This window comes from Lissotriton helveticus, chromosome 9, assembly GCF_964261635.1.
Source record: "Lissotriton helveticus chromosome 9, aLisHel1.1, whole genome shotgun sequence".
Taxonomy (NCBI): domain Eukaryota; kingdom Metazoa; phylum Chordata; class Amphibia; order Caudata; family Salamandridae; genus Lissotriton; species Lissotriton helveticus.
The window spans coordinates 96,968,509-96,990,192 of NC_136070.1; the positions used below are offsets into that span (position 1 = coordinate 96,968,509).

Here is a 21,684-nt window from a genome sequence, read left to right on the forward strand (position 1 = left end):
TCATCTAAGAGAAACAGGCCAACACGTGTTTGTTTCGCGACTATATTGATGAACTAGTTACTTACCTTTGGTAACACTCTTTCTGGTAGATACGGACTCTAATTGCTCAGTTTCAGTTTCTTTTATTTTTGTATAGTTACTAAAAACCATTGCAATACTTTAAAACAATCAATAAAACCATTGGTACACATCGTTAAAACCAGTAATACACAACATAAGGTGCTATCTAATTGCAGATTCTTCACGTTTTGAATATTTCGCAGGCATTTGACTTTCTACAGAAACATTTCAGCAGTACCTCAGCGAGCTGGTAGGTGACGTGGTGCGGCACCACGTAGACATCATTCTGCTCCACAAGTGACGTGTGGAGTCGCATACAAGCGCTACTGGTGCACCGATGACAGCTGCTTCCTAGGCTGTGCATGCCCCCAGATACAGAGCACAGCAGCAAATTGGCTTTAACCAGTGTGCAAATCTTCCTACTTTGGGACCTTTTAAATGGAAAAAGGGCTCAGTACGCAGAATGGGGCAGCTGGGAGGGTCCGTGAGGAATCTGCAGTTAGGTGTAGTAGAAAGTGCCCTACTGAAGGTAAATATCTAGTTCTTTTGATAGATACTTTGAACCGCAGATTCCTCACCTTTTAAATAGATACCAAAGCAGTACCTCCTAGGGGGTGGGTCTGTGAACTAGCTCAAACCAAAATGTTCTACAGGAGCGAGATGGCAAAAAGCCATCTCAAAGGACAGGGCTGTCCAGATGAGTACTTTTTTGAATGAATGGAGTGACACCCACATAATAGACTGGCAAGCATCCAGAACAGGCACTCTGTGTGCCAATGCAGTGCTAGCAGCCTTGGTGCTGGAGGAATTGGCCTGCAAACCTTCGGGTGCTGCTCCTTGGCAGCATGATCAGATGGCTGCTCATGCCCAGGAGTTCTGGTTATCTCACACTCCTTATCACATCTGGTGCCACTAAAATGAAATGGGCCCAGTTCTTCCTGCTCTTTTTCTCTCATCTGGGCTGGAGCGGTATCAGAATAAAGGTGCACAGGAATCCCGAGTTCCACTCTAGACAGAGCACACCTCAAAGTGAAAGACTTAGAAACTCCAATGCGCTGAAGTGCTGACATTGTTGGTTCTCGTCGGGGACGATAAGATTGATCCATGGTCCTCCTCATATCGGGAATTAGCCACGTCCAGATGTAACTGCCACGCTTGATTAGCTTGGCATTGGTGGCTGAGTTTGTCCATGCTGGTTTTAAGGATCCTGCCGGGAGGTGTACCGCCGGAAAAATCCCTGGGTGTCCCAGTCCTGTACAGAGGCATTATGCCTTATGGCACAGGGCCCATGACTTCAACCTGCCCTTTTTATTACACTATAACAGGTGGTGGTGTAGTTTGAGAGCACCCACACCAGCCTCCCATTAATGGACAGTAGGAAGGCCTTCAATACCAAGCGGCAGGCCCACAGCTCCGGAAGGCTGATTTGACTCCACCAAGGACCAGATACCTCTGCTCACCCCCTCTTCCAATTGTATGCCCTAACCCAGAAGCAACGCTTTGGTCACCACTGTTACCTCTAGGTGGGTTAGGGAGAGGGGTCTGCTGCTGATACAACTGCAGTCCAGCAACCACCACTACAGGTCTTTTGAAGTCCCCTCCGAAATCTGGACACTGTCAGTGAGGGCCCCCCGCTGATGCTGTGCCCACTGGACCTTCAGATCCCACTGCACAGCTAGCATATGCCACCTGGCGTGCTTGACCAACAGCATGCAGGAGGCCTTCAAATCCCAACAGCCTTAGAGTCCCCCTCAGTGAGATCCAGGACAGAGGCTGAAACATCGGGATCATAGTCAGAATGGCCTGGACTCTGTTCCGGGGAAAGGAATGAAACAGCAGTGTCCAGAAAGGCTCTAATGAAGTGGAGAGTCTGTGAAGGAGTCAAGTGTGTTTCTGGCATGCTGATAGTGAGCCCCAACAATGTTAAGAGGGTCGCCGTAGTATGGTGGTGGATGAGTGGGGTGAGTGGGGTGACTCGGATCGAAAGACTGGTGCCCGTTGCGGGTGTGCCTGCATTCGTCCACTGCCTCGGTCTCCCTCATCATGCTGGCGGACCCCGTTCTAGACACAGCGGGGGTCTGCGGAGGCGTCCTTGTCCTTGCACGCATCGCCTGTGCGCCCCCGCCCAGCCTGTAGACTCGGACTGGGCGCAGCGCTCGGGACCTGGCACGAGAGGGTCATAGGGGAACACTGGCGTCCTAACGAGGTGACTCGGTGTCCTTCCCCACCGCCCCCCCACCACCCCCTCGATAACATCATTGGAGAGACGGGGCAGGAGCTGAGCCGAACAAAAGATGGGAGAACGAGCGTGGATCTGCACAGCGCAGGCATTGTGGACGGCCCAAACTGCCCCCCCCCCCTCCTTGGAGACTCTCATGGTTCCTGGAGACTACAGTTTTTCCCGCATTTACCGGATGAAGCCCTGAGTCTGCCTTATGTCCTATGTGATAAACTGAACTGCCTCAATACAGCCCTGAAGGTATTTGCACGCATTCTTTTATTTGTTTCTCTCAATCTGCCGGCTCTACTGTCTCTGCCCTGAAGCATACATATTTAGTCTGCTTGCAAACTACCCTCGTAGCTTAGCGGTCCTCCCACCCCTCACTCTCCACTACATATAAAATGGCGGGGGCCATATAACAGGAGCCATAAATCGCCTCCACTGCCTAGCAGATGACCATGAGGCTACATACCAACGTGGTCACAGGTCACCAAAAACAGAGATAAGTCTCCCTCCACGTCTCCGAGCAGCACAGAGTCTACTCTCTCTCCTCCCCACCAATGAACACAGATGATGGACTAACTCGACATGCCCCAGAGCAGAGAGGGAAACTGTCTCTCTAAGGCACAATTACAACAGAGAAAGGACTACCACCCCTGTCCCCCATATGTTATCCCGGTGGCCATCTTTGACTAGTCATCCACTGGGGCGGCCATCTTAGACTAGACATCCCCATCCACTGCTCTTACCTAAGACCACTTAGGCTTACAGCCCCTCAACCTCGCAAACTCACCCACGTTTCACCCCCCCTCCTCTGCCTACGCCTCTTCCATCATGGAACGCACAGGCGAGCACACATACAAAATCAATTACCCACCAGGGCTCTCCAAAAAAAACGCCAAACGCTACAAACACAACTTCCTGAAGGCACACCCTGAAACACCGTGTGTGGACACCTACTTCTCACAGGTCAATGGAGCCACGAGCACCGATATCATCTTCCACACTCTGCGTAGAGCACAGTGGAGGAAAGCGCTCCTCTCCATTCTCACTAGCTCCACCACCAGTAAAACCGCTCACGGCCTGACGCTCTCTATCACGCCTTCCCAAGTCTTCCCAGGCAGAGCCACCATCACCATCTACAACAACGGGATCATTCTATTCCAAGCCACTGATAGGAATCTCGACCGACTCGACCACCTGTTCCCTACCTTCCTAGAACACATCACCAAAGGACGGTCCCCCACCTCACACACACCAGGATGCACCACAACCCCCTACTCCATTCCCCAATATAACCCACCCTGCCCAACTCAACAGCGGAATAACACACACCCCTCTCATACCCCCAATGCTATAGTTAGTCAAACACCCAACGTAATCCCCCCCACACCCCTCTCACATTGCCGAAGATCGTCCCCCTTCACACATCTCACTTACCCCCACCCCTCCTCCCACCCATCCCACACCTCCTACGAGTCTCGCTGAACGCACAACCGCCCGGAACATATCCCCCCCCCGTGGTAGATCTCCCTCCCACCCTATCTCCCCCCCCACTCTCACGCCCCACTTCTCCACCCTCCCAAACAGACATACAGAGCATACCTTAACATCCTCCCCTCTCTCCCCCCACACACTCAGCCCCCACTACCTTCCTACCTCCCCTATTGTCTTCAGTCTTCACTCTCCCTTCAACTCACCGGCATCGCCTCCCACCGACGTCTCCGCCCCTTCGTCCCAGCCTACCCTGACTTCACCCACACTCCTCGCCCACATTATCTCCCAGCCTTCGACTGCCACCCCACCCACTATTACCGCAGAACACTCCTCTAATGATTGCATACCCCACCCCCCCGTCACCAGCTCGCTCTCCAGCTCCCTAGTCAACAACGCCACGGCCCTCATCTCCAACGCTAGCCCCAACCCACCGCTGAACCTGATTTTAACAACCCTCCTACAAGTCAAAGACGAGCTTCAGACCATCAAAGAATTTCTCCACACACACCCCAGACAACCCCGACCTACAACCAACACCTCCGTATCCAACAAACGCCACACCTTCCTCACAGGCCCTCGCACTCATCACGCTCCAGGGGTGAGACGGCTGGGCGCATACTCTCTACGTTGGCCCACTATCCCCGACCGCAACAACATACACCGCCCTCGTCGCGCCCATAACTTCCTGTCGGATCATGACTTAGACACCCTCCTCCGCTCATTTGGCCCTGGCCCGGTAAAACACACAGCGTCCACACAACGCCCCATACCCTCAATTCTCACAAATCCCATTAGGCACCCAACCCTAAGCAGCAGAAGCTCCGGCCCCAACAATCTCAGAAAAATAGCCCTCGCTCTAGAACACCCGACCACCCTTCTCACCCCCAAACTGAAATGCATCCTACTCAACTGCAGATCGGCCCAAAGGCACTCCTCCAACATTGCAGATCTCGTCACATCAATGGATCTTGACCTAACAATTTTGACTGAAACTTGGCTAACTGATGCCTCTACACCTATTATGGACATACTAGTACCCCCCAATTACCACATCATTAGACTCGACAGGACCGGCAAGACGGGCGGGGGAATCGCATGCATATTCAGGAGCAGCCTCTCTGTTGCTAAAGTCACTTCCCCCTCCCTCACGTCTTGTGAACTCTTCTGTCTTGATATCTCCAGCGAGGGCAAACCAGTATGTGCTCTACATCTCATCTATCACCCACCTGGGGATAACCTCATCTTCACCCAACAACTCATGGACACGATCTCATCCAACGCTGGTCGGCAGATCACACAAATCTACCTGGGTGACTTCAATCTCCACTGGAACGATCAGAAAGACGCAGTGGTGAATAGTCTCAAAACTTTCCTTAGCGCGCTTGACCTCACCCAAATATGCAACAGCCCTACACATGACAAAGGCTCCATACTTGATCTCATCAACGCCAACGAAGACTCTACCCAACTAGGGGCAATTCAACCTTGCGATTGGTCAGACCACCACATTATCACCTTCTTCATTAAGGAAAAAATCAACCTATCACGGCTCAACCCACCAAATCCAAGATCTGGAAAAGGGACATGAAGAATCTTAACCCCAACTCCCTGCCTCCCCACCTCTCCAATCGCCTCCTTCCCCCTCCTGACACCTCTGATGTTCAATCACTGACTGACCACTACCTCGACGCTATGAACTCAATAATTAATGAAGCCGCCCCACTGCAACTAAAGAGAGTCTCCACTAAGATCTCGAACCCTTGGTATGACGGCAGACTCAATGAAGACAGGCGTGCTATGCGAATGGCAGAGCGCACATGGAGATCTGACCCCTCATCACTGCATCGCAAAACGCTTAAGAACAAGAGAAATGCCTACTTTAGGAAAATCAAGCGTGCAAAAGCTGACTTCTTCAGCCTTCAGTTGGACCAAGCAAAAAACAGACCAAGAAAACTGTTCGAACTAGTCAAAACTCAAACGAAGACGCAACCCTTACTATCAAACGACACAACAAACGACATCCCACACTGTGAAGACTTTTCTGCTTTCTTTAAGCTAAAGATCGACAACATAAGGTGTGACCTCCTTAATGATGTAAGTCGATACCCGAGCCACATCAAAAGACCCGACACCCAACGTAAAAATAACGCATCCTGGTCGTCATTCGACACCTACTCTGAAGAAGCAATACACAAGCTGCTCGGCACCTTGAAACCCTCTAATCACCTCACAGACCCCCTACCTGCTAATGCTGTAAGAGACTTCACCCCCGTACTCCTCCCACTCTGGACTAAAATCATTAACAGCTCCCTTCAGCAAGGTCTCATCCCAGACTCCCTCAAGGTGGGGCAAGTCACGCCCATACTCAAGAAACCTACAGCAGACCCGGCTGACTTAAACAATTACCGCCCTATCACCAATAACCCCACTCTGGCCAAACTACTGGAAAAATGTGTGCAACTCCAACTAACAAAACACATTGACCGATTCGAACTCCTCGACCCTCATCAATCAGGCTTCCGAGCGAAACACAGCACGGAAACGGCCATGACACACATAATTGATGACGCCCTCCAAATCCTTGATCGCAACGACTCCTGTCTCCTCATCCTCCTGGACCTCTCCTCAGCATTTGACACGGTCAAACATGAGAACCTATTGGAGCTCCTAAATACCAGAATGGGCTTATCAGGGACTGTGCTCAAATGGTTCACTTCCTTCCTACACAACCGGTCTCAGAAGTTCAAGATCAACAATGTGCTGTCCTCACCTGTGCCAGTAGATTTAGGCGTCCCACAAGGATCTTCCCTCTCACCCACGCTGTTCAACCTCATCATGGAACCACTTGCTTCCTTGCTCCAAGCATCCAATGTACACTTCCATATGTATGCCGATGACACTCAACTTTACTTAAAGGTACAATCCCCGGAAGATATCAAACTTCTGAACTACACACTCAGAAACACCCAATCGTGGTTGGCCGACAATCACCTCAAACTAAATGCGCTGAAAACTGAGTTCCTACCGATATCACCCCCTGCGAAAACTAACACCACCCAAATCTGGCTCAATCACCTAACAGCATTCAATGTCCAACCCACCATCGTGGACTCTGCGAAATCCTTAGGCATCACACTTGACGCAAAGCTCAATATGCAACAGCACATTAGCAAAGCAACTAAAGGAGCTAACTTTCAAATCAACACTTTGAGGAAACTCAAACCCTTCCTCCCAGCCAAGGACTTCCAAACTGCTGTACAAGCCCTAGTCATCCCCCGCATAGACTACGGAATTGTGGCCCTCAGCGGACTCCCTCTAACAACAACCGCACCCCTAAGAGCCTCCTTGAATGGTGCCGCGAGACTCATTACTGGCTCAAGGAAACACTGTCATATAACTCCTGACTTGAAATCCCTGAAATGGCTTCCCTTTGAAGCCAGAATGCAGCTGAAAATTGCCGTTATGACACACGCGGCCATACACCTCAAGGCACCCAACTACCTCACTCAAAAGTTGTCTATATCAGGAGGCTCGAGATCCAATAGAAGTGCAAAAAGTCTGCTCCTGAAACCTCGCAGATTCCGTAAGGAAAAAACTTACAAACGCTCCTTCTCAGGGATGGCACCCAGGATCTGGAATGCACTCCCTCCGGAAACGAGGCTTATCTCCTCCACTGCACTCTTCAAGAAAGAAGTGAAAGCCATCCTTATGGCCAAGTTCACCTGAACCTTATTGTTGTAGTTCAGAGACTTTGCATCGATTTTGTAACATTGATTATTTGATGGTCCAATAACTTTATACTCATGCATGACTGTGATCCTATTATGCTACTCACCTACTACCCATTACTATACGGTGCACATCAGTTTGCTGAATCTCCCCCTGATGCCCCTACCCCTTGTTCTCTGGATCTCTAAGTAAGTGATATAGGTATCCTTTTAGCCTGAGCCCTCCGGATTCCTTCTGCAGCTGGATCAAAGACTCTGCACCATTTTATATTATTGTCTATTTTAAGTGTTTATTGGTACCTGCTGATCTACATTGTAGCTGGATCAAAGACTCTGCACCGCCTTATATTGTTATATATTTATAACAGCACATGACTGCTATTCTAGCATGCTAGCGTTTACTATACTGTACCCAATTATTATGTTTATTCACCCTCCTGTTGCCCACTCCTGTTGCCCCCTGTGAAGCGCTCTGATATCTGTTAAGATCTTGTTTGCGCTATATAAAACTTTGAATAAATAAATAAATAAATAAATAAATGAGAACTGCATGGGGTGAGCCAGGGAACACTAAACTCCCTGATCTCCAAAGATGTGCTGCAAGAATAGATATCACTTTCACAAACAACCCGGGGGATGCATTGGTGATGCTAAGTGGGAGCACAGCAAACTGAAAATGCTACTGATCCATAGTGAACCGCAGATAGTGCCTGTAGGCCTGCAGAATGGTGTTATGACGCTAAGCGTCCTGCAGGTCCAATGCTATTCCAATCTCCAGGGTCAAGGGCATACAAGACCTGGACCAGGGTTAGCATCTTGAATCGGTCCTTCCGCAGAAAGATCTAAATAAGACGAAGGCATCAGTCCAACAGCACCAGAAAGTAGTGGGAGTAACGCAACCTACGTCTGATTCCGACACCCTCTCGATTGCTCTTCCTGCTGCAAGAGTGACAAGTGTTCCTCTGTCAGACATTCTGAGGATGGAGGAAGGTGCGGCGGGGTGACAAAAAATGGTCAGGCGTAAAACCACCAGAATATCTTGTCTCAGGTTAGCGCCAGCCACACTCGTGGAATGTGTTGCATCCGGCCTCCTACAGTGTGGCTGTGTTCTTCGAAAGACACGCTAAAGAGGTTTTGAGGCTGCTGCAGTAGGAGGAGAGAAAAATTGTGCTGCACACTGCCCCTGTGGTCCACGTGGTCTGTAGCTACTGCAACCTCAGCCAAGAAAACGTTGTTTTCTGTGTAGGCAGGACTTTATGGTGGTATTGGAAGCCCCTACCATTACAACAGAGGGGGTGAAACTTTTTGTGCAGCTGATGTGGGGAGTTGAAATGCCCAAAGAGCGCACCCTGGTCCTGCTATCCTTAAAGCGCCCAAGAGCTGAATCAAGCTTTTGAACTGTTGAAGGGTATGCCCATTAATATGGACTGAACATCGACAGAAAAGTTAGTGGCCCACATCCAAGAGTGCTTCCTTGGCAATTTGTGGTGTCCAATGGACAGCTGGTTGTTAATTTAGCCACATCACAGCCATCCTGCATTGCCTGTGTGAGGACAGGACACAAATCGTCAGAGTCAAAGGGTAAAACTTGTGCAACAGAGTCCCAAAGGGCACGAGTATAACTCCCTAAAGGCAGATGCTGTTAGCAGAAGGTAGTGCCAAACTGTCAAAGAAAACATGCACTTCCCTAGCCTTTGATGCATTTTAGTTTCGGGGAACTGGTAAGAAAAGCACTAGGGTTAACCTTGCTCGCTGAGGCTTGCACGACTAGGCTCTCTGGCATGGGGTGCAAAGTCAAAAAGTCCAGATCACCTGCCGCTTGACAGGGGTGTTCTGCTGTCTGTTCACCAGAGGTCTGGAACTAGGTTTTGCCCAAGCCCCAAGAAGGGTGTCTGTGAGGGCTTCATTAAAAGGATGCAGGGGCTCAGTATTTGTTTTCCAACAGAGAAACCCCTCCATATGGACATTAGTCTAACTCCATAGTTGGTAATTGGAGGTCGAGAACATCAGCTGTTCTTCACATGACCACTGTGAACTTTGTTCTATGGCAGGGACCAGAGGGACAAATTAGCCCATTGTCCAGAATTGGAGTCAAACAAAGTATGCAAATCTTGAGCCCTCCCTTGAGGCAAGAGCAGAGTATTGTAGTTTGATGGGCTGCCCACAGTCTGAGACCCAAGAGGATCAGGGAACGTCCTTGGTTGAGGCTGAAGTGGTGCTGACGAACAAGTTATCTACCTTTGGTAACATTATCTGGTAGAGACACAGTCTAGCCGCAGTTTCCTTGATTTATTAATTCTTCCCAGGCATCAGACTGCATCCGGAAATTTTTCAGCAGTTCCGTTGCACGACGGGGGACAGCGCCTTACGACTCTGGGATGACATTGACTCCAGTAGTGAACTCAGTGGAGTCATAAGTTCCCTCCGGCGTGCAGAAACCTTCCGAGCTAAAACACAGAGTCACTATAGAAACTGGCTGTGGAAACTGTTCCAAAAATGGTCAATGTATCTTTAAAACATAATTAGAAAATGGAAATAAATGGTATGATGACACCCAGACAAGGCCCACAAGGTAAGAACCAATGTTGTGATTAAGGAAATGGAAGTGAAAGGTAATGCAATACATAGTCAAGATTTAAGAAACAAAACCAAATGGTCCGTTGAATTACACAATTACATTAAACAGTGATCACTAGTATATAAAACCAGTACTGAAAAGGGCATAACCCTTACAGCATAGATCATTCGTAGAGTGGGAAGGATGGGCAGGGCATTAAGGAATCTACAGCTAAACTGTGTCTCTACCAGATAATACGTTAATGAAGGTAAGTAACTTCTTCATCTGATAGAGACATCTAGCCGCAGATTCCTTAACTTATTATTTAAATTCCATAGCTATATCCACCCGGAGGAGGGTCTGTGAACTAATCCTACGAAAGCTCTCAAAGAGATCCAAGTTTGTCGAAAATGGCTAGACCTACGTAGGAATTAAACGAAAAAGAGCATGGCTCTCCAAAAGACCTTGGCAATGACCACAGACAATGTAAATAAGAAACAACCCAATGCAGAGTCGGCTTGAGCCCCCAAAAAGTTGAGCGCTGTCAAAGGGCATATCAATCAAAGACCCCGTACTGCCTCTAAAAAACCTAAAGTTCTTAACCATGCACGACGTTGCAGTGCCACCGAAGATGCCATGGCCCGACCTACTGAATCCGTAGTATTCATGCTGCATCAAATTATCAGCTTGGCCACCTGTTGGCCATCTCTAATCAGCTGCTCAACGTCAGAACAGGAGTAATTGTAACCTAATCTGCAAAGAATTCCAAAAAACACCCAAGAACAGAAGACGCGTGGACCTTAAAGCAGAACCAGCCAAAGAAAAGATGCGTTTGCCACATGCATCATGAATTCTAGCTCTCTAGTCAATGGAGTCTTAGATGAAGAATACATATCCTGTGAGGCTGTACAGGCTACAAGGGGTAGGATGCCAGAGGAGACAAACTGGGTCTCCAGGCGCAGGCAGATGCCCGAGAGATAAAGCATGCTCAATCGAGACCCCTGTATCCGGCAATATGTCGAACAGGGCCTAACAGTATGGAAGAACAGGCTCTTCCCCAGACTGTCCTTGAAGAAGGACATCAATCAGAGGGTGGGTGTACTTCTCCACCGTAGGCAGTGACAAGTCCAAAACTGCAGCCACTCTTCAACACATCTTGCAAGGAGGAACTTGCCTCAGTAGCGAGACTAGGAGGTGAAAGCCCAGAGGCTGGGAAAAACTCCAGCTCACTAGCCTCACCAAGTGCAGACATCCAATTCTCCTCCATTTTTGATGGAATAGTGTCAGAAATGGGTTGAAAAGGCCCAGACTCCGTTGAATCAACTGCCACAAGGCGACCCTCAGAAGTCTCATCATGAGAAGGAAGTGAAAATGCCACATTCCCCCTCAGTTTGCTCTATAGATGCCGAACGATGATGAGAAGGTAACACTTTGACGTTGACAGGAGAATGTACTCCGATAGCGCCGCTGACTTCAGCGCCAGAGTTGGTTGATCAAGCACAGACACCGAAGATTGAGTTTCCGAAAAGCTGTGCACCGCTACCAAAGTGGAGTCAGCCAGCTCCGACCCAATCAACACCGAGGGTGAACCCGCTGGCAATGCTCCACTCACCTCCTTGGGCCTCTCTATGAGAAGACTACTGAGGATCACGACAGATGTGCTGCTAGTAACTTCATTCAGCGTTGTTTTAGCGCCTTCGGCTTCAGCCTCTGGCAGGAACCGCAATCCTCAGAGTCGTAGTGTTCTCTCAAACACCACATACAAACGGAATGCGTGTCTGTAGCAGACATTTGGCGAGAACAGGACCCACAAGGCTTAAAGCCTGACAACATAGAAAACACTGTTGAAGAAGGCCTGAGGAATCACTTCTGCGGATCAGTTTTGTAGCATGGAAAAGAAGAAACTGATGTCTGCGTGTCAGAGTGGACTTATACGACTTCACTGAAGTCACAACCGGAGTCGACGTTATCACAGGGTCGCAAGGAGCAGTCCCGCGGCGCGTAGAGGGACTGCTGAAAAATTTCCATATCCAGTCTGATGACTGTGGAGAATTCATAACTTAAGGCATCTGCAGCTAGAGGGTATTAACAGATTTGGAAAGCACAATAGGGCCCACCTCGCCATTCAGCGTGGGTCGTGGTGCCAGGATCTGAGTCACTATGAAGTCAGTGCGGAACCTGCAGCAGGTCCCGCTGGCGGAGTCCCAGGTGGGTTCCTTGTGGTCTGAAGGACCACCAAAGGGAGCCGGTAATATGCCACAGAACTGCGGCATGGCTTCACAGAATTGTTTGATTTGCTGCGTCACAGAGGGCCCCAGAAATTGGTTTGATTCAAAACATGGGTCAGAATCCACTCTGAAGGGGAATGGCTTCTGGAACGAGACAGAGGCATGCTGACACCCTCTTACCTTCCCTAGAGTTAAAAAATGGTGGGAAGGGGGTAGATTACCACATAGACTATCTTTTTTCTTCAGCTTACCTTATCTGAAGTTTTCGACCACAACAATGATCAACCACGGGATAGACTTTGGGAGAGGTAACATGACCAGGACCTTCTTTTCAGCCGGCACAGTTTTTCAATGCTTGGCGACGTGGAGCCTTCCCTCATGGTCCTGGGACAGCTTGGGAATTCATCAAGGCGAAGTTACTGCAGGCCTTGGTGTCGTGTTCCGACACCAGGAACCACAGACAAGTCTGATGGTTATCGGTCACAGATATTTGCGTCTGACAGTCATTCCAAGATTTAAACCTCGTACTCTTGAGGGATCACATTTTCCCTTGCACACTGGATTTTTAAACAATTTTAAGAAGATATGGGTCAAGTGAAGAGTCTCAAGGTGGAGTAGGAACTGCATCTTGTGGAGCAGAAAGCAAGGAACTGACTCCAGCGGGTGTGAGTGGTGCCTATGTGCTGTTTCATGCATCCCATCTAGAGAGGCACACAGAGGTACAGCAAAAAAGTTTCCAGATCTGGTCTTACTCATAGGGAATATTCCAAAAGTGAAGAATTTGCAGTTAGAAGTATCTGTCAGAAATTTTGCTCCCTCTGGGCTTTGCGAATATTCACATGGAATTGCAAAAGAGTATGCTTTTGATTTAATAAACTGTTTCAATTAAGTAACCTCGTTGGGTAAATCAGTCCTGCAAAATAAATTACATTTTAACTCGACTATCAGCATAATGACTTTAGATGGCAATAAGTTTAGAACTCTTTCTTCTACTGATGTGGGAGCCTGATAAACCAAGATACTTATTCTGAGATGGCGTGCCATGTTAGTGGTTGGTGGGAGAGCTAGTTCACAGCAGAAATTTGCAAATACATGCATCAGGCGTGATGCTCAAAGAATTTGTAATAAAGGTGTCAGCTCATTTGGTTTATTTGCAAAGTGCATCCATCGCTGACCAACTATCGTTTGAGGAGTAACTGGGTGTGGCCACAGCAGCATGTGAGGAATAGGTTTTAAACATGTTCATCCTAGAAACTCTGAATTTTACAATACATCGACTTTTGAGGGTTTGTGCATTACATGTACTCCCTGGATACTGTGGAGGGGTTTTTATGAATTTTCTGTCATTCATAGCAGTGTGGTTCCACAGAAAATGCTGAAGTCTTATTTTAAAAATCACTGATGCGGAAAGGCATTTCTCCATGTTATGGCCAATTCTTAAAGGGACTATGAATCGGTTATTAACCCTGACAGGGCGTAATAAAAGACTATGCATAAACATAAAAGATTACAATGTGTTATTGGTAATCTTTCATATCACAAAATACATCCCTATAATTTTGCCGTCAACATCCCATGAAGAGAATAAGATGGAGGATATGAACATTTTCTAGCTTTTCATGAAATGTATATTACTCCTGATAAACGCAAGTAAATTTTAATGCCACATTATCGTGCCCTGCCACCAATTTTGATTTAGAAGTGCACTGGCAAGTAAAGGATCAAGGTCTGCATTACCGATTTCATAAATGCCTACAAACAATACCATGATTTCTAGATAATCTTCTGTCTCATGCCTCTTTTCCACAGTTTGGTGCATGCTGCCTACATTGAGGTGTAATGAAGCACAATCTGTAAACCTGCCAAAGCAATTTTCAACACATTGACGTCTTCCAATTGGAGGACCACAGAAGAATGGTTGTAAGTAAGAGAGAGGAGTAAAGTGATTAATACCCCTTTAGTAGCAACATTTTCATACGTCGGTCCAAAATATTAGTGCTCTGCAATCCCTATCCCCCCCAAACAAAAGGCAAAGCCTGAGTCGAGCAAAACGAGACAGCATCTGTGGTCACAATAGAGGGGTCGCTACTTGAAACTTCACAAGAATGATTTGAATACTGAAACTGCAAATATTTAACCTGGTTGGCCTGGAAAGATGCCAACCAGGAACAATCCTCTAAAGTCCTTTGCTCAGAGGGCTGCAGCATATCCCAGTTGCCATAACAAGACTGCTTTCAAAAGAGCGTTCAAAGAATAGTTCTTCTGCATTAGACGTGCAATACACTTTTGTCAAAGGAAAGCTCGCGAAACAATGGCATTCTAAAATACTGCTGGCTTTGGTAAGCTATAATGAAATAAACTGTGTCACTTTAAAGTCTGTACAAGCCGTGCTCCAATAAGTACTGTGCTACTGAAATCATAAGCCTGTCTTGTCCCCTTGATATAAGCTGAATAATAACGATTTTGTAAAATCGTCTATAAAGTTTGCTGTGGTAATATATTGTGTAATGGCAGATCTCTTCATAAGGTCATCTTAAAAAGTTCAGAATCTAACGGGAATTCAGCAATTAAATGGTTACCATCAGGAGTCAATTCAGTGAACTCACTGGGACCTTCATTTAAATGGAGTATGACCCATTAAACTTGCAGTAGATTAAGCAATATTGCTCTTTTCTCCACTATGCCATAACTCCTAATTCTCAAAACAAAGGAAAGCAGAATGGCAGGTATTGGGAAAAGTGCAATGGCAGGGGCAGTGCTCTAAATAAACAACTTTTTTAAAACGTATTGGTCGAGGCTACTGTGAGAAGCTCTCTAAATTGGATGAAGTACCTTCAAATAGAGCTTCCTTTTAATATATCCTCATTACAATAGTCATTTCAGTTCTGTTGTCGAGAAAAGGCATGTTGGAAGGAAGCCGTGATTCAGTTGTTGAAATAAGCATATAATATTGGTGGGTATGTTGGGGTTCATACTATACGTAAGGGGATTATACATATTGTGGCTCCTTCATCCTGGTAAAAATATTTAAATGGAACAAGACAGCCAACAGCACAATAAAAGAAGGACCAAGGTATTCAAGAAAAGAATATTATTGACAAAGGGGATCACGAACCAGAAAAACAAATGTACCTATGTCACAAACGACTAGTGAAATCTCCCCGGATTACTACATTCAGTTTCATTGTCCATAGCTCCAGAATGGTACAAAAGGGGGTGGTGATGGTCGGAGCATCTGAACCAATCAAACACTCACACCCAGTCAAAAGATCTGGGTTTAACCCATCACCGTTCTTTAGCCGTTCTGCCACCCCAGTTCAGACATGGCCATATGCAAATCAGTCTGACCCTGTGCCTCATGGGAACAGTCCAGCCCGAACTGCCAAGCCATGCCTTCCCTGGACCGGAAACAGGCTTCCTAGGACCGGTTTCTGGCATTTCAGCCGTCTTCAGCCAGGCTTGCTTGAATCCAGTGGCAAAGTGAGCAAGGGACTCATGTCTGAGCATACCCTGCCAACTTATGGCGAACAAAGCGATACAAAAGGGGGTGGTGATGGACGGAGAATCTGAACCAATCAAATACTCACACCCAGTCAAAAGATCTGGGTTTAATCCATCACCGTTCTTTAGCCCACTCTGCCACCCCAGTTCAGACATGGCCATATGCAAATCAGTCTGACCCTGTGCCTCATGGGAACAGTCCAGTCCGAACTGCCAAGCCATGCCTTCCCTGGACCGAAAACAAGCTTCCTAGGACCGGTTTCTGGCATAGGGTCAGACTGATTTGCATATGGCCATGTCTGAACTGGGGTGGCAGAGTGGGCTAAAGAACGGTGATGGATTAAACCCAGATCTGTTGACTGGGTGTGAGTGTTTGATTGGTTCAGATGCTCCGTCCATCACCACCCCCTTTTGTACTGCATAGCTCCAGAATGACATTTCAGTTTAAATGTCTGTATGCTACCAGAGAGTGGGAAATATAATGTAAACCCATCACACCAGCATAGGCAGCATCTGTATGTATGTGTATATATATATATATATATATATATATATATATATATATATATATATATATATATTCCCTGCAATGAATTCAGCGAAGGAAAACAAAAGCCAACATGGAGCTTATTAGCTTTTCTATTAAAAATGTTTAATTTGGAAAATGCCGCCCCCCCCCCCCATATAAATAAAATTAAAAAGGAATTGACCAGAAATGTGAAACTCTGCAAACAGAGTGAAGGGATGTCGAGCTGGGAAGGGAAACAACTTTCAGTAGTTTAAAATTACCTACGGGAATAATACCAAAAAGGTCCACTATCTCAAGGTACAACATAGATCAATGTAAGTATTAAAATGCTTAAAAGGAATTGATATGGACAAAAACAACAACAAAAAAGGATGGTAGAACAAAGAGGAAAAGGTCTAAATCTGAAGAATATTATACACCACAGAAACACAGGAAGAAAATCACCTAGTCCCATCTCAAAAGTCAGAAATAAATTAAAAGACAGAGTACATATGCAAGCCATTCCTGTGGAAATGTTTAATAATGCATCACAGGAAAAAAACATCTCTATCTTAACACTCCTGTCCCACCCTATTACCAGCCACTTCTAGCTCTAAAATTCCTAGAAGTGGTAGTAGCTCCATTCCCGGTGTTCATGCAAACCTACCATATTTAAAGCCCACTGGCCTCAATCAATAGGGAGTCTGTTTCAGGGCAGGAATGGGAAATGGTTTGGTTGCTTTGCAGGACAACACGCCCAATCACCCAGCTGCCACCATATCATAAGTTTCCTTAAAGCACCTCTGCTTGAAATGAATCAAACACCTCAGCAGGCAACTGGAGAAACTCTGGATTAGTTAAACTTGTAATACCACCATAACAATAAACCCTGTGCAGGAAGATACATGCATCAAACCTAAGAAGTCTCCACAACCTGATGAATATTTACACGGTTTCAGTCACATACCTACCCGAGTTCAGGCCCATTATGCCTCTCAAGACATCCGTAACCAAACCGAAGGCCCTACAAATATGCACAAAAACTCTAAGGAATGAATGAGCCATAGGAGAATTAAGCTGAATGGCAGAAACCCAGAGGTTATCCTTCTAAACTCATGCCACACGCTTCCAACCCTATATCATCTCTTACCCTCTACTTCATAAATTTCCTCCTAACTTTGGACATTAATCAAAGAAAACCCTCCCACAGAAGTGATGTGGTCATAGGCATCATGATCCTCCTTACAAAACTGATACTCTTCTGGTTGGCACCATTTGTAGAGCCAATCCAGGCTATGCATGCCTTAAGAAAATTTAAACCGCCCCTCCTCAAAATGTCCAGAAGACAAAAAATGAGCAATGCATGGTTCTAACAAGTGATTGCAGGGGTCTCTTATTTAAAAACTCTCAACTGGTTTCCCTTTGGTGCGTACCTCAATTCATAGCCTTATGCACCACTTAAGAATGCCCAACAGGCTTAGACCCACACCGTGACAAATTTACATCACCCAATACAGACTTTAAAGTCCCCAGCCCAACACCTGAAACTTCTCATTTGGAAAATGCAAGGAAGAAGGGACACATTTCTCTGTCAAAGCTCCCACACAGATGAACAATCATTATCTTTACTGAAGGCCATATCCAATATCTTGTTCATAAAAAGCTTCAAAATATCTCTTCATACAAGAAGCCTAAGTGCCTTCCTGAACACGAACGCACTGACCATAGCTCCAGTGGCGAAACCTGCACTCCACAATCAGGAGGTATGAGGAAGTGATAGTGGCTAATGGTGACTATCTTTGTAGTGCGTACACGAAACATTCTGAAAATTAAAAATAGTCAATTCTTGTTAGCTGTCAATATCTATGCTTTTAAGAGACGCGTATAAAAATCACATCCCTTCTTATGAAAGTACTGGCATTTAGAGCTCTGCTAAAAAAACTGCCACTTGGTAACAATCCACTTGGTCAGCATTTACCTAATTCTGTAGCCGTGCAATGCAGCACCTTACTATGAGATAAACTCAATAACATACATTGTGGCTTTTCTACATCTCTTTAACTTTGCCACACTTTTTCAGGACAACAGGAATGCTATCACACTTGATGTAAAGGGTTGATAGATCCTTGGATTCAATAAAGTCATTAAATTTTAGATGTCATTTTGCATTATTCCATACAATGCATGAGCGGTCAGAGCTCTAAAAGTCGGCAGCTACATTGAAGTTCAGATAAGAGCATTAATCCCCCCTTCTATTCCAGTCCTGCCCTGGCCTTCGGCTCTGGGCGGAACTCAGGGCAGGACACTGTCCATTTTAAAACGAAATGCAACTTTCAAACATGAAAGGACAGGGCATTATCATGTACTAAACTTTTAAAAGGGAGCTCTTTCTAGAGACGTTCTATTTTTATTTTTAATGAACATTCTCTTACCATTTGTCTGGTTTGTCCGTGGTTAGGCATACCTAACAAACATGAAAGAGAATAGATCTCGTAAGACACCATTTTTTTTTGTTCCAAGACAGAAAAATACAAAAAGCCCCCCAAACACGTGTTTGTAAGCAAATGGCTTTCTTTTCTATGCAAGCAATTTGAAAACCCCTGATAACGAATATAACAAGATTGAGCTAAAACTATTCAACTATTAACTTAATCTTACAAAAAGAAATAAAACCTGGTACGAGGCAAAGCAACTTGTCTGCTGTGAGAGCACTGAGCATTAGGCATTGCTTCAAACTGCTAGCTCATCCTTCACCTTGAGCCAAGTCACTTGTTTCAAAGAGGTGACTTGTTTCAGATTATTAAATGTTTTAAGAAAATACTCACAATACACAAAATTAAATGGAGTCTCACACCGAAAACACATACATTCCTCAAATCTGCACTGATGTTTTGTACCAGCTATACCTTCTCTTACAGCTATTTGAATGCACCCATTTTAAATGCATGGTGCTGCATTCTACAAAGTGTCACCTCAAGAGCACTTGGCACAGTAACACAACCATGAGAGGAGACATAGGAAAAAGGATGACCGGTATAAGAGAAATAATGTTCATGGAGCAGACAGCAGCATCTCCCAGTCAAACTGACCTCTAAAGCGGGTTGCCTTTCGTCTCTTGAAACAAAACCTAAGAATATTCCCAAATGTAGAGATAATGTATAATAGAGAATCCATTCCATCTCTTCTTTAAAACAGCTAGACCATAGGTGATCAACGTTGGTGCAGGAGGGGCAGATTTATCCCAGATTTACAGAATAATCACACAAGATAAATTTCAATTGTTCTACTAAAATCTGACCTGGATCTGGTCTTTTTGAAATCTACGATGGAGACTCTTATGCTACATCATTCACAAAGGGAGTACTGGTGTGCAAGGAAATATGTGTATTTATTATCTCCACATGTTGGATAAATCATATACTGCTTTTAAAGACAATGATCTGAGTTTTTTAACATGGAGACGTGTACTGTAATAGACCAGGAGCAGGAGTGCAGCAACAGGGTATTTTAGAATGTTAGTGGATGGCTAGGAGGATAATTCTGCCTTCTAGGGCAAGAGAGAATGCTTTAATCAACTGCTGGCTTCATTTTAGGCTGGACATAATTGCAGAGCTCGTTCCCTCTCCATCTGCGACAGTACTCATGTGGTTGGAAATCCTCTGCAAGGTGACGAATGCTGGCACGAATGCTGGGGTAGGCATTAAATAGGGTGGAGAAAGTGGGCAGCATAAAGGTAATTTTGGTCACTTTTGATTTGGAATGTTGCATTTTAATAACATCCAACACAGGTATGAATGGTGCCAGTTTCAATCCCATCGTGGGGGAGATAAATTAAGATGTAGCAATCCACTGTTTGCAGTTACAGAGCTAAGAGCCGTATGGCCATCCTTGGTAGGTTCCTTAATAAGAGGTTGAATGGGTATGTCCTTTATGTGAAGAAAAAAAGGGATCTGATCCACCCAAACGTGAAATGATCTAGGACTTGGAGCAAGGGATGTTATTAGAGATCAGAATAGTTCATTTCATACTTTCTGCTATTGAGTCTTGGGTAAAAACAATACAAATAAAAACACAATTTAAAGGTTCACCATTTTAATTAATTTTTAAACCGAGAGAAAGTGGAGAAGGTAGCATTAAGGTAGTGATCTGCCTTGCGGGTAGTTGCGGACACCTTTGAAATCGAGTGTGCCACCAGTTCACATTTGTGGGCCAACAACAGTAAGTAAAGCAGAACCGTAACATTAGCTTCAGATAGGAGCGCTGCGAGATCACGAGAAGTTGGAAACCTCATCAAAAGAATGCATGAAAAGCAATGCAAGGGTATTACGATGGAAGACTAACAAGACATTAATTAGGTCTTATTCTGCTGCGAGGTATCCAAAGGAGAAGCGAGTTACCAGACGTTCCTCGACGTTGCTTTACTCCATCTCCACCTGCAGAAACCTGAAGGGTCCTTGCACAACAAGTGGTTACGCGTGCAGTGCTTTGATCTTAAGCTTGCACTGAGTTTATACTTCTACAAGCAGAGGAAACATTTTTCAGAGTTCCATATAAATACACAACATTTTAACGCGGTTAAGTCACGCTCGTAGCACAGAGAGACGCAGTTAAGAGGTTACTAAAGCATACTTCCTAATGCCACATTTAGCACTGTAAAGGTAAGTCACCACTGACGAGATCATTGTGCAACATAAAACCCAGCCCAGACCTGCCAGACTCCCCTTATCAGCCATTGCAAGTTCATAAATCAGGCACCATTTAGTTTGAGAAATAATAACACATTTTTTGTAACCACGTACTACATACTTTTTGGATCGCTATGCACATAATCAATTAAACCTTTCACTTCCGAGCTCCGGCCCACCCAAAACACTAATAGGCTATTAAACACAATTTACAGGCACAATAGACTGAGTTAGATGGCATGTAGTGTTGTTTTCGTTGTACATATACACTAACGTAATTTCATCTCAGTTTTGTCAAAATGCGGGTTTGCTGCGTTAAAAACACAAATATAGTTACAAAAAGATCCATCATTAAACTATGAAAAACAAAAATGTGGCTCCATATACAAGTGTCGGGAGTGGCAAACTTGCGAGATGCAGTGTGTATCTGACCTTGAATCTTAAATAAGTGCTCATAAACATGCCAATAAGCATGCAACAGTACGATGATGTATACAAACTGGGATTGTCCAATATGACAAGTCACTCTAATATCACTTCACAGGTCAATATCACACAGCAAGCAGCTACTGGGAGCACCTTTTAAATGCTCACCTGGTAATCCAGCCTTAAATTAATGGTTGGAGCCCTGAAGAAGTTCCTCTGGACGTTAAGATCTGAAATGCTTTAAACTCCACACTAAAGGTAAAAGCCACACTG

At 45.6% G+C, this 21,684-nt stretch overlaps 1 protein-coding gene across 6 annotated transcripts in view; it reads right to left on the reverse strand.

Annotated features, from left to right (window-relative positions):
• MTA1 (metastasis associated 1) overlaps positions 1–21,684 on the reverse strand; it is a 761,697-nt gene that overhangs the window by 40,062 nt on the left and 699,951 nt on the right. For 4 of the 6 annotated variants that reach the window (XM_078659562.1, XM_078659561.1, XM_078659565.1 and 1 more), the window contains exon 18: positions 18,733–18,764. The exons of the other annotated variants lie outside the window; for them this stretch is intronic. In XM_078659562.1, coding sequence (XP_078515688.1) covers positions 18,733–18,764 — 32 coding nt within the window. The remainder of the gene's footprint in view (positions 1–18,732; positions 18,765–21,684) is intronic. 6 annotated transcript variants of the gene reach the window in all.